Below are 13,715 nucleotides of genomic sequence, written 5' to 3' on the forward strand. Positions count from 1 at the left end.
AAGAAACATGAACTTCATGTCTAGACCTGCCCCTTTTCCTCCTTGCAAGAGGCATCTTTGGAGGACTTTGCTCCACAGCCAGGAGTTTCACTGCAGTGCCTGCAGTTCCTGTTCATAATGCGCACCCAGAGATTATTTTGCTGTCAGTAGTGGTGCACAATACGTGAAAATATCCCCTCCGGCTCTTTTCCGTCTCCAAGGGCAGCAAGGAAGCCTTCTTGTCTCCTCCTCTCGGCTAAAGCAGCTAGGGCCTTGAATGTCTTTGGCTCATAAATAGCTAAATCAGCAATCATCTTCCTGTTGAGCTCCACCTGCGACTAAACACGAGGCAAATTGTTAGTTGCGTACAATAATCTCTAAGGATTTTGCTGAAATTGCTGTATTCCTGTACAAAATCTCACATTTTAAAACATTATCTTTTTTTCTACATGTTACAATTTTGAAATAGAAAACTGTGAAACATGACAATCATGCCACATTAAGCCGTTAGGTTAAAGTCCCTGAAGCAGAAGAAAAGAACAGAAAAAGAAATCCTTTCTGTCACAAAAGACTGCGTGTTACTACATGCATATTTTTACATTTCTTCAACTAAAAGAAAGGGAGCTATTGTTCAATACCTGTGGTAGCAACAGATGCAAGATCATCTTACAAGAAATTACTTCAGTGGACTGAATCTCTTTATGGAATAAATAACAATAGCCTCATTCTTAAAAATAAGCAGGAAAAAAACTGGGGGAGAGAAGAGGAGGAAGGAGTGAAGCAATGTTCACCAGAGTAAAAGGGGATTATGCATATTAGAGACAGCTTATTTCCTGGAGCAAGTGAAATTCCTGCCATAAGCAGTATCACACTAAACATCACTAGAACTGGACGTTTTCGAGAAACAGAGAAATGGAGAAATCCATTTGTCTGACATTTTAGAAGATCAATATCAGACATTTTGTCCAACTTGTTTCAAAGTATTTTTTTTTCAAGCCTCACTCTTACCTTAAGCAGATTGCTTATAAAAGCTGGGTATTTCAAACCATGTTCAAGAGAAGCTGCTTCAATCCTTGTGATCCAGAGCTGAAGGTATAAAAAGTACAATTTTGGATGATGCAATATTATAAAAGTTTTAGTTATGTTGATATGCTTACACTTCATAAATAAAACAATCTTCTCAGTACAACATACGCTCCTATAGACTTCAGCATGTGACCTTTGTCATACCACAGAAGGACTATGCTTGCTTCTAAATTCATACCACTATTTTCCAAATGTTTTTTAAAAATATCTTGTGAGATCACCCCTCATTTTCAAGGAAAAATGGCTATTTCAGTTCCTTTACAGTTTATCTGTTCTTTACCGCTCTCAGGAATCTCTTCTTTTCTTTCCTGGCCTTTGTAGCCTTCACAAAAGCTCTCCGAACACTCCGTACTGCCAACTTGTAGCAGCGGTTCTTCCTTCCCCGAAAATGCTGAAACAAAAACAAGATGTTCTGGTTCAGTTATCTTTACAACTGTTAATCCCTTTGATGATATTGATATACGTTCCTTTGCATTTCTCTGCAGCCTTTCTCAAGAAGAATCACAAAATACTTCAAAACCATCAGTTAGGCCTTCAGTTGCACGCAATGCAAATATTTTTTTCCTCATTTTACAGCATGAGGGCAGCAGCAAAATCCCCATCAGTGCTTGCTACCAACCCCTAAGCTCAGGTATTTATCTGCACTCCTGAACCTCCTCCAGGACCAGCACTGTTACAGCAGGCAGCGTACGCACCACAAGACTAAAATACTCTTGATTTTAATATTTTTCTTCCCTTGCTGCAGGAAGGGGCATTGCTACCAGCACACCGACCCTTCGCCCTTGAGAAAGCCTAGGTGCTATAGTGGGAAATTCACCTCAAGTCAAGCTGTGAATAAGTGTCTTTCACATTTTAAAATTAACTTGAAAAAAATATATATACAAATGTATTTGGTGCTGTTCTGTCCAATTAAAAAAAAGCGGGGGGAAAGGGGAGAAAAGTTGCCAGTTTGCAGCATGCCATCCTGACAGGCTGCCCTTCCCGCAATGCTTGTATTTCTTCCCAAAATGGGCTCGGTTACATTTCTTTGCATTTATTTCCATGCATGCACAAACCGTGTCACAACAGACATGCCAGCCGCGCCTTTTTTGCCCGTATTTCGGCCCAAAACGGACAAACACCCGCACACAGACCGCGGGGGGTCACCCCGCGCGGATCCTCACGCACCCCCCGCCCCGGCACCCCCGGCTGCAGGGCCACTCACCCGCGCATGTTTGAGCAGGTCCTGCACCCTCCAGAAGCGGTCGGAGAGGCGGTTGCGGAGCCAGCGCGGCGCGCTCAGCAGCACCATGGCGGCCCGGCCCGGCCCTCACGCGCCCACAGAGGCGCCGCTTCCGCGCGCGCCGCTTCCGCCCGCCATGATGGAGGCGCGTGTGGGGAGCGGGCCGCGCGCCACGCGGGCACGCCAAGAAATTAAAAATAAAAACGTGTGTGTTCATTAAAAATGTCTTTTGGTTGCGCGTGGTGTTCACAGCAAGGGGACTTGGGGAGTGCGGCTCGCTCGATGCCGAAAGCTGTGTGGGGTGCCCGGGGCCACATCTCCTGGTACCCTCGTGTCCCTCAGAGACCGCACGGAATGAAATGGAAGTTACGAGCTGCAACGAACCACAAGAGGGTGCCGGGCTGCCGCCACAGCACCGAGAAACCGCTCCAGAAAACGCACACTTATCAAGACATCCCTCCCATTTAAGGGAATTTACTTGTGAGGGATGTGGGATTTTTATAGAACTGGAGGTTCGGGGAATCTTTGTAACTGTCACTGACATTCGATTTTAATTTAGCTTGCTTATTAGAAGAATCATCTCAACGTGTGTGTTTTTTCCCAAAAGAAAACCAAGTTAAAAGTTTTCAGACCTCCCATATGTTAAACTGCATTTTCATTTACATAACAGATGCTTAGAAAGCTTCACTGGATTTAGTTTTAGCCTTCTTAGTTATTTTTAAAAATGACATGATATTTCTGCTTGCCTGTTAACGCCTGTTAACACCTTTTTCACGGTGGCTTCTCCAGCTAGAAAAAGGTACCCTTAGTTACCAGTCTTCAGTATTTCACTCCCTATACTTTTCCACTTAATTTACTATCAACCGCTCATGCTGCTCCTAAGTGGCTTTGATGCATAATACTGAAGGACCAACTTTCCAGGTTCTTTGTTTTTTCTAATTTTGATCATGCCTCTGACCTGCCAGGAGGCTGGAAGGTTTTCTAAGCATCTATTGCTGGAGAGCAAGGAGATCTCCTGCCCTTCCTCTCCACATTGTACTGGATCAATTCTCTGTTGATCTTCACAGAGAATTCCTGTTCTCCGTAATTACCTGCGAGTACAACCCAGTGAGCTTGCTAAGATAGAAACAGCTCTTCAGGACTGTGAAAAGTCCAGAAAGCCTCTGTGCTTTGAGAAATTAGCCAACTTTTGCAGACTTTCATTTCTGCAGTGTGAATTCCCAGAATAAAAATCACACAGAATGAATTGTCAGTGCTGACAGCCTGTGCCCAGCAGTCGGTTTGCCATGAGCCAGAGCAGGATATATTCTTTGTATGAATCATTGGAGCATCTTTGTGCCAGATTTATGGAAGGTAGAAGTGCAGTGCAATGTAACTGCACGTTCGCTTTCTGCAACAGTGTGGAAGAAGTAACAGGAGAATAAAGTGTGTGAAAATATAAATAAGCCAATACAGGCTGAAACAGGGTTAGTATTCCAGGGATGCTCCCATATCGCACATTGGAATGATAATATGATGCACATTTTCTGCTTGTGTCCTTTATGGGAGAGTTTTGCCTCTTCCCTTTGCAGGCATGCGTTTGCAGGGCTCACGCTCCATGCACAGATGTTTGCTAGCTGCAGCATAGCAGTGTTTACAGAGAAAGCTGGGGGTGGTGTCTAGAAAAAAACGTATCAGAAAAGTGTTTTCAGAGGTTCGTAGAAGAAGACAGCAACAGCTGGGGTGTATTTTTTTAGCATATCTAACCACTATCTTGGAATATTGTGCAAACAGTGAAGCTTTGCATCCCCTGAGGCTGCAGAGTGCTCCACATTTCAGAGAACCTCTGCCAAACCTCTGGCGGAAAACAGCCAGCGAGAAGAGGCCACTAAGGCAGCTACTTGGAGGCACCGTTCAGTCCTCGGGAACGCCAAGGGAAGCAGTTGATTCTCCACCCCTGGGATTTCAAAGTCTGTGTGAGACAAATATCCAGCTGGAAGGAAGAACAGGTTCGTTCAGCCTGGGACACTCCAGACCTCTTCCTGCCTTATTTTCTCTGGTCCCTTCTGCTGTGCTGTCCCTGCTGTCAATAAATCATGACCCCGTGTCCCTTTGAAGTGTGTTGCTGTCCTAACAAACCGAACAATCTCCATCCTCGTGTGCCAGTGAGGACAAAGTCTGCGGCACAGCTCTCAAGGCCTGGGATGCCCGGCAGGGGATGTGCCCTTTTCCTCGGGCTTTCTGCCGTCTTCTCCTTGTCCCATGCTCAGTTTTCAGCCTGGTATCTCGCTAAAGCATCTGCTTTTGACTCCCCTCTCTGGGCCTGCATTTCACAACCCCCTTCAAAAGTTCCCCAGCACTAAACTTCAAGCAAGTGCTGGCTGAGTCCAGCTGGAAAACAAACATCCTTATCTCCTGCAGTGAGCTCAGCCGTGCAGCGTGTTCGGAAAGCGTGGCCAGTCAGGTTTTACTGCAGCAGTACGTGGGAAGCGGGGACGAGATCCAAACTTGTACAAAGCGCTTTTGGAGAGCTGGTTTCTCCTCGGGGATGGCATTCCCCGATCTTGGCCCAGGGATGGGGAAAGTTGGTTCCCAGCAGCGTTGGGGTCAGGTGCTTGTTACAAAGACCCTTTTGCTTGTGGGCCCCAGCTGCACTTTGCGCCGCCGCGAAGAGCGGAGCGGGCAGCTCCTTTGGGAGCGCGTGGCTCCGCGCAGGGCAGCTGCAGCAGCCGGACACGCTGCTTGTAAAATCCCCCCTCTGCTTTCCAGTCCCAGCTGGAGCCCAGATACTGAGAAGCCTGAAAAATATTAGAAGTGGGGAGAGGAAATCAGTCAGTCAGACTTGTCCAGACCACAAGGTTTTTGGTTCAGGTTATGGGGAAAGGTTCATCCAGCCTCCTCATTTGCTTCCTATTAATAATGCGCTACCCTGTGTGCTACAGCAAGGGACAGAGCAAGCAGGGAAAGGCAGACAAAGCGTCTTGCCTTGCTATATTTAAGGATCTGATACGATCGAATAAGGGTGTGGATAATTTTGTTATTTGTCTAGTTTGTTCCCAGTAGCTGAGCATGGCTCTGTGCCTGCCTGTCTGCAGGGACCAGACCATTCTTGTTAGCACTTGGCAAATCAGTTTTCCATGAGGCTTGCAAAGATACCATGGGTGGAACCCATCCCAGCTTCTTTGTTTCACTGATTATGGACTTTTTGAAGATGGGTTTTTTGGTGCCTCAGTCCCTATCTAGAGAATTTAACTCCTTGTAATTTTGTGCTGTAATTTTAGGGTTGTCTCACCAAGACAGCAGCAACTGAGAGCAGAGCTTGCTACTACATGTGAAGGGAAGAACAAATTTTCGAGTAACAGAATCTCCCTCATTTCCACCTAAGGCAATACTTTAGTTCATGGTTATCAATGACAAAAACATAATCCTCATCCCAGCATTGCTGCCAGCTTCATAATCAAGGGGTTTAGTGCAAAAAGCAATTATTTAATTTTTGTTTGTGGGATCAAATAAAGGTCGCTCCCAGGTCAATGACACTGGTGTCCTTGTGTGTCTCTCTGTGGGTGTTTGTGATGGACAAATAATGCACAATCCAGACTCCTTTGTAGTTTGCTGAGTGCTTTGCAATGCACAAAAACGTGCTGAGTGCTTCAATAGCAGGAATGTGAATTGGGAAAGGCATTGGGGTGGCTGCTAGCATTTCCATGGCTAATACTATGCAGAGAGCAACTCTGAATTCCAGAGGAAGGAAATGCTTCTGCTGCTTTGTGCCTAGAGCAATAAAAACATGTTCTGAACCATTTTGTAGCAATCCAGGTTCACAGACTCACAGGCTCTCAGTAATGGTGCTTCAAGGAAATCCTAGAGACCAAAAAGTCCATTTTCTTGTCCCAGGAGCGAGCAGGAGGATCTAGGGAATCGGTGAGGCCGGAGGCTCCCGCAGAGAGTCCTTGTCCTGGTGTGGAATCATCTCTACCCGCCGGCAGCAGCTGCTCGGAGCAGAGGCTCAATCCCACTGTGAGAACTGCTGGATCTGCCGCTCAGCAAAACACCAGGAACATTCTGGAGGATTTTACCTCTCTCGGAAGCCTGGCCAAGCATTCCTCTGGCACAGGACACTTCCATGAGGTCATAGCTGGATTCCTCCCACTGCCTGGATCATTTACCACCAGAAATGAAAAACTTTAGGCTCCTCTTTAGGTGTGGGGCCCCTCCTGTGCAGAGTGTCTTACAGTGCTCTGACATAGGACTTGTCTATTGGACCCTTTTAGGACCTTTTTAATGTCTGTGTCTGTTACAGAAGGAATTAGGATGCCTACTACAGCATACATGACATAGACTCAGTCTCCTGTTTTTATGCTCCTGGAATTGCAACACAGGAAAATCTTGTCATCACTGATTAATGAAAAAGTGTAACAAGAAGGAGTTCCAGAATCACTGTTCCAAAACCAAGTGAGTCTGGTTTTTGGTCTAAAATTCTGTGAAATGTTTCTTTTCAGTTAGTGTCAAAGCTCTGGGTGAAAAACCTGGGTTTTTGCTGCGTTCCTCAAGACATGTCAGCTAACAAGAGCTGATGAAAACTGGGGCAAAGTGTGTCTCTCTACAACTGCTAGCCTGAAGGCCCTTCAGTATATAACAATAATAAAAAAACAGAATTGGGGAAAAGTCTACAATGAAGAGACACTTCAGTTTCAGTTCCATTCTGTGTCTCTTTTCCTGCTTTATCCCTCCATGACACAGCTCCATCATGTTCCTTCTGCATCATCTACCCGTCAAGACCCTGTCAATCTGTCAGATCAGGAAAGATTCTTGTCACCTGAACAGAGATGCTCTGTCCTGAGTGCCCTTCATGTGTAAAGCACCAGAGCAGCCTGTAGCCCTGGCAGGTGCCAGGAAGCAAAAAAAGCCCCTGTGTGGGAGAGCTCCGCTGAGCAGCATCTGCCAGGGCTCCTCCGTCCCCAAGATGGGACACATGCAGCAGGGAACGTGATAAGGACCCCTCTTACAGCAGCCCAAACAGAAGTTTTCTTGCCCTGTCATCTGAGCAGCAATAACAGCAGCAATAGCAACACCTGAGTCTACCAGGTGATGCTGCCTTGGGGTGATTTCTCCCTCCCATTCTGCACTGCAGCCCCATCCGTATATCTGCAGCTTTGCTGGGTGTTTCTGGTTCTTTTCTGCTTCTGAGGTGCCTGTCTCTTTTGAAAGCTAGAAGAAAGGACTGAGGAAATAGTGAGTATCAGTGCTCTGCTTGTGTGGTTGGGTGTTCTGGATGGAATTGGAAAACTTTGCATTTTCAGGGGAGATCTGAATAGGAGCTTGTAGAAGTGTGGGTCTGTACCAGGGTATATGAAGCTGTTTTGGGTGCTTGTGTGCATTTAGGGGCATTCTCTTCCTTTCCTTCTATTAAAATCCCCCAAACTAAATACGTTGATAAACAAATACTGCCATGAGAGCTGTTAGAGGGAGGTAAGTTGGCTGCGCAGACTCTGTCATCAGCCTTTCTTAAATGTAAGCCAGGAGTTTGCCCATGATTTTCTGCTCAGTTTGCAGAGGGTAGGGCAGCGCTGTCAAAGCATCTGTTCTCTGCCCAGCTCATGTGGCAGCTATGTCCAGAGCTCACGCTCTATTTTGAGGAGGGTGGGTTATTTACAAACCTCTGTGACAAAAATGGGAGGTCACCTTGGGTGAGGGGGAAGACCAGCCAGTTTATGAGGATCAAATGGTATTTTAAGCCTTTGATCTCTTTCGTTTGCTTGTTTCTTCTTTGCTGTCTGGAGGGAAACTTAGGAGGAGCATTTCTGCAAAGCCCCCATGTCTCAGTTCCATCCTGCATCTGGCTGCCTTGGCAGGAGGGACCAGGCATCAGTGCATGGAAACCCTAAGAATAGAGGGTGCTTCCTAGAGAAGAGACATTTTAGTTGAATATTTGTAGAGAGCAGCGTGTTTGCAAGGAGGTGGACGAGGCTCCTTCCAGTGGAGGGCGACTGGATGGGACCCTGTTCTTGTCCCAGCTGCACTGAGGAACCAACCATCTCTGGAGCAGAAGCCTGTGCAGCCACAGGGAGGTGGAGGGCAAGGAGGTCACTTCTGTCTAATGGCACCAGGCAGTTGTGAGGGAATGTGGTGTATTTTTGTCTTTATGGTTTTTTCCTTATTGCTTTTTCAACTTTAGGCCAGGCATTACAACGCCCAGTGCTAGAACAGAAGTCTCTTATCCTCAAAATAGATGGGAATTGTTCTGCTCGCTTTGCTTACATCAAGTCACTTCTTTCTTTATGGACCACTGGAATTGCAACTATTTCCCTGGTGTGATGTGGGAGGAGGACAAAGCTGATGGGACTCCCGATGAGAAGGATAGTTGTTGGCAATAGCATTTCCCAGCTGAACTCCCTGCTCCTCATGCTTGTTTCCTGCATGTGGACGTTTATGCAACAGAGTTTTCAACCTAGGACCCCTTGGGTCTAGGCTTTCCTTCTTGTTCCGTGCCCTACTCCCCACCATGAACAACAACTTCCTGGTGGTAGGAAGTTTTCTTCCCCTTTTCCCTCGTTGCTCTTAGATTCCAGCAAGACTTTCTGCTTGTTTTGGATCTTGCTCTTTCCATAGGTGAGTTCAAGCTGAATAATACAGGCCTGTCTACTATAAACCTGCTACATAAACTGGTATATGGCATCAGACCCACAGCTGTTGTAGCGGAGAGCTTCTTTTCAGCGTGGTCCAGCTGCTTTGGCTTTGAAATATCAGTACAGAACACAAGAACTCCATGAGCTGTATCCAGAGCCCAGCCCTGAATCAATTCTGTTTGCTGTATCCAGGTGCTGCCTTTTCTGTAAGGAAAGAAAATTGCTGGAAGCTTAAACCTCACGGGGGAAGACTGCTGCCCTAATAGTCTTTCCTTATGCAGCTACTATTGGAGCCAAAACTAGGTAGCATTTTGCTCTGGTTCGGGTCAGCTGTTCTATGTGAGTTGGACCTTCCTGCAGGGGTGTCAGTCTGTAACGATGGTTTAAACCTGCTGCTTTAAACAGACTTCTCCCTCCCAAGCTGACCCCTCAAGAGGCTGCAATTTTTGAACTACCGGGGAACTTGCAGTTCAAAAGAAGCTGCAATTTCCTTTTGTGGCTGGAAATTACTCAGGAAACCCTACTTCTGAGGAGGCTTTCTTAAATTTGGCTTTCCCCATATTGTCTGGGTTTTCCTAACAGGATGGAGATAGGGGAAGACAGTCATGCAATAGGGGAAATGATACAGTCCAGAGAGCAGCCTTTGGTAAAAATAGCTGCATCCAGGTCTCCTGCTACTTAGAAATGTCTCCAAGAGCCACTCTAGTTCCAGACGATGTGCCTGGGGCTACCTGTGTGTTCTCAATAAATTCCTTCATTTTGAAATGTTGCTGCATTTCCAAATAGGCTGAGCAAATGCCCCTGGGAGAGAACAGGAACTCTGTTCTGGCACGGTATGAGGATAGAGGGAAGTAGCACGAGTGCTCACACAGGGTGATGTTTCTAAGAGTCCTTTTCTATTCATGGATGTGACCAGGCTCTCTTTCTGAGAATCCTTAGCTGCATAGCCAGTACCTTGATATTTGTGATGGGAAACAGACTCTCCCCATGTCCTGGTACCAGCCCAATATGGGTGGTTGCATTTTTATCTAACTTCTGATTTTTTCATTAGTGCAATTCTTCTGCGTGCTTTGCAGACAAGCTCCTGGGCTACAAAAGCAAAAATAAGAGCCAACTTGAGCTGGGAAACTGGTCTGCTGGCTTGAGCTGACCCACTGTTAACTGAGAACTCGAAACGCAGGGGCAGATCCTTTCTGTTGTAAGTCAGAATGCCTTTTCTGGGCTCGGTGGAGTTTCAGGTTCACCATCTCCAAGAATGGAGCCTGCAGTTGTTAGTGCTGGGCACAACACAGCACGGGGCTCTGGGGTGGTTGGTGTTTGCAGGAGAGCCCGAGGCAGCTGTGGGTGATGCTGGTGAGTTGGTTGCTTCCTGATGCCCCCAAACCAGAGCTGTGCTGGCTCGGGAGCAGCTGCCAGGAGTCCTGCCTTGCAGCTGAGCACTGCACATGCAGCCTGGTTGGGTTTTTGGCACTGCAGGGACCTGCCCACGTGTGCTGGGCTGCACAAACTCCCCTGCGGTTCAAGGGGAGCTGCTACCGTCTGCTCAGAGCTGCTGTGCTCTGCTTCCAAGTGGGGAATTCCTAAATTCCCGTGTGTAAACTCCTTTAAACAAAAGCTTTTGTGCAGAGCTGAAGGAGGCTGTGTCTCCAAAAGCCAGTTTGTTCCAGCTGTGATAATTTGTCTCAGAGGAGATTGCATCTGCCCAGAAATTGCATGTAGTTTTTATGTCCTGAATGCCATGGCAGCTGTAGTGCACCATGAAGCCTTCCCGTATGCAGAACTGGCCTGTGCTGCACAAATGTATGGATGCGTATCTGGATTCAACATTGAGGAGCTGCCTCGTGAAGCACTGAAATGGGGCCACTTCTAATAGCTAGCACTCAGTAATATCACAATCAAACAGTATATAATTTTGATCATTTATTGCTCCTGAACTGCTTTGAGTGGCACAAAGATGTGAGTAAATTTTGGTCAAGGTGATGACAGCCGGAGGACCCAAGATTACCAGGGATAGCAGCTGGCACTGAGCTGATGTCTGCAGCTGGATCCTGAAAATGCTAAAACAGGAGCAAAGCTGGAGCAGCTCTGCCAGCTTCAGAGTGCAGGGATAGGATACATCAAGCGGGAAAGGATCAGTATGTGCATGTATTAGTCTTACTGGAAACAGGATTTGGCCACTACAGTAAGTTTAAAAATAAAATGAAATTGTGTAAGATCTAATTATTTTCCAGACTGTTTTTTCCTGCTTGTCCATACTCTGGAGGGGTTTCTGGGAAGATAAAGGCTGGAATCTCTCCAGGGGGCAAGACTGAATGGTATTTACATCAATAAATTGACAAAAAAGGGAAGTTATTCTAGGATGAGCAATATTTCCGTAAAAAGAGTTGCTTGGGAAGTGGGGAATGGAATAAGGTCTTCCCCATATTCCCACTGGCCTTTGTTGGGGGGGATCTCAACCTGTCCCTGTGATCCCAGGGGACTGGTATTTCTAGCCTATTAATTCTGCTCTTGTGTTCTGTGAACAGGTCTTTGGGCATTTGAGCAAGGGGATGGTCAATGCACAAGCAACCAGGCTAAGCTTGAGTCCACCTCTGCAGAGGGAAAGAAGGGGCTGCAGCAGCCTGGGATCAGGGATTTGGAGAGGGTATTGATTCCACAGCCTGCACCAGAGGTTCCATCAGCATTGATAGTGGGACCAAGAGGACCAGGCAGCCGGAGGAGCTAGGGAAGCTGGAGGGCACCACTCCATGTGATTTGCTCTGCTGTGTGTTCTTCCCTTGCCAGCCAAAGGGACTGCAGGCTGTCAGCTCCCTCGGTAGAGCACCTGCACTGCGAGTGCTGGGAAGTAGGCACGGCTCCCTGGAAAGGGCCCAAACCGCACTGAGTCACTGCAAAAGGATGCCCTTAACTTCCAGAGGCAGCAGTCAAGCCCCGCTTGCCTATGGGCAGACATCGTGGCCCAGATCCAGACCCCCTGATTTTGGGAGGACGTCCCATTGAGAAGCCTGGCTCCCTGCCTCAGGAGAACTGGCTACAAGCAGCACTTTGCCATGATGTCTATTGCCACCAGGACCCAAATACCATCTTGGAGGGGGTCTCACAAGTCCCAGGGTGTAGGTGTGAGAGTGGATGCCCTTACTCTTCCGAGTTCCAGGTTAATGCTTATTCCAGCCTGGATGAATCAGTCAGTGGGTGAGGCTGATTCACTCGTATACAGTTACTATACATGGGCTGAGGACTCATACAGCCTGATTGCAAAGCTCTTTGGATCCCAAACCCCCCTCATCCACCTCCAATGGAATTGGGAGGAGAAGCCCAAACAAGTGTCTGTTCAGCCCCAGAGTTTAATTAACTATCTGACTCTGGTTTCTCAATTGGATATGATTTCCTGGGCTTGTCCTGACTTTCCTCCTGCTTGATTGGTTTGGATACAAATTTCTTTCCAACCTGCACAGCCTCTTGGCACACAATTCCTGCTCATTTCATGCAGTGCTCAGGAGTGACAAAATCAACTCAGGGCAGTATTGCTCACCAGTTAAAGAAATCCCACAGATGTCTAAACTTTCCTGCTGGGCTATTTTTTGCCCTCTCTGGTTGGTCACTCCCCTTATTAAATGAGATGAGAATCAACTGCTTTCTTCATGATTAGCTGTAACTTTCCATCTTCTCTATATGAACAATGTCTCAGATCTGTTCAGAAGTAGCACATGCAATAATTTTCTTCACACTTTTGGCTATAGGAATTAGCTAAATGTCTGCTTTTTCTAAATTTCCTTGAAAAATACTGTCCATGTATACTGTGGTAAGAATTCAAGAGAGGAACAGCTTGGGACCATGTGTTGGAAAATGCCGTACTGTAGCTGGGGCTGTAGTTGCGATCAGGATGGCACAACTAAACCCATAAAACTCATGCAGACACAGGTAACAAGGACCAAGAAGTTGAAGGAAAGAAAGGGATTTTTGTCACACCTGGTGATGTGACACACAGCTGATGAGCTGGAATCAAGAGTGGAGACATAGACAGCAGGGAAGACATGAGAAAGGACACCAGATTGGGTCAATTTTTAGTTCTTGAGCAAAATGCTCCCTTTTGCCTGTGTATGGGGAGATGAACAGCGACTGCATGACCATGAAAGTTAAACCTGAGGTCTTTGGTCTACGCAATTTCCCCCTCTATCCAGTAAGATATCTGTCACAGACTTATCTTTAGGCATGCGGCTCCTTGACTCAAGACCTAGACACAGGCTTGAGACCGTATTTAACTCTGCAGCTGAAGTGAGGTAATGGGGGGTATTTAGCAGGCTGCTTTGGGACCAGAGACGCTATTTCGTGCTCTTCTCCACGCGGCCGACGCTTCCTCCTCGACGGCGCTTGCCTTCCCGCGGTCTCTGCTCCTGCTGACTTCTGCCCCGGCTCTTCCGCAGGGTAAAGCCGGCGGCCGCTGCGTCGCTCCGTTCGGGATTTGGCTCCGGGCCCTGGGCAGCCAAGGGGCAGGGAGCGGGAGCCCGAGGAGCGCCGGGACCGGGAACGCTCTGCCTGCCTCCTCCCAAAGGATCAGCCAGTAATGCCAGGGCAGGGCACGGGCTCTGTCCTCTCTACTTTTCCATTCCTATATGCACACGTTTTCCTCTCTCCTCCTAGCTCATTCCAGAAGAGAGGGGGAGAAGGTTGGGGTTTATCTGTTTGTATATTTATTTTTGCTTCCTTCCCTCGCAGCTGGACTGCTGCCAGCGTCTTGCAGGGCCGACGTTTCCTCTATAGGGATCTATTTTCCTAACCCAGCGCAGCTGCGTTCGGGCTGCCTGCAGCTGAATCCGCGCTCC

The 13,715-nt window shown here is 47.4% G+C and overlaps 1 protein-coding gene across 1 annotated transcript; it reads right to left on the reverse strand.

The window, feature by feature from the left end:
- Window positions 1-103: 103 nt before the first annotated feature.
- Window positions 104-2,396, reverse strand: MRPL20 (mitochondrial ribosomal protein L20). Its single transcript, XM_010221519.2, has 4 exons — window positions 2,270-2,396; window positions 1,346-1,456; window positions 988-1,065; window positions 104-317 (listed from the first exon to the last, which is right to left on the reverse strand). The coding sequence occupies exons 1-4, from the start codon at window positions 2,354-2,356 to the stop codon at window positions 144-146; spliced, it is 450 nt and encodes a 149-aa protein (XP_010219821.1). The 5' UTR covers window positions 2,357-2,396; the 3' UTR covers window positions 104-143.
- Between the last annotated feature and the right edge of the window lie 11,319 nt (window positions 2,397-13,715).

Source organism: Tinamus guttatus, unplaced genomic scaffold (assembly GCF_059628265.1).
Source record: "Tinamus guttatus ecotype Peru unplaced genomic scaffold, ASM5962826v1 Tinamus_guttatus_pri_ptg000652l, whole genome shotgun sequence".
NCBI lineage: Eukaryota > Metazoa > Chordata > Aves > Tinamiformes > Tinamidae > Tinamus > Tinamus guttatus.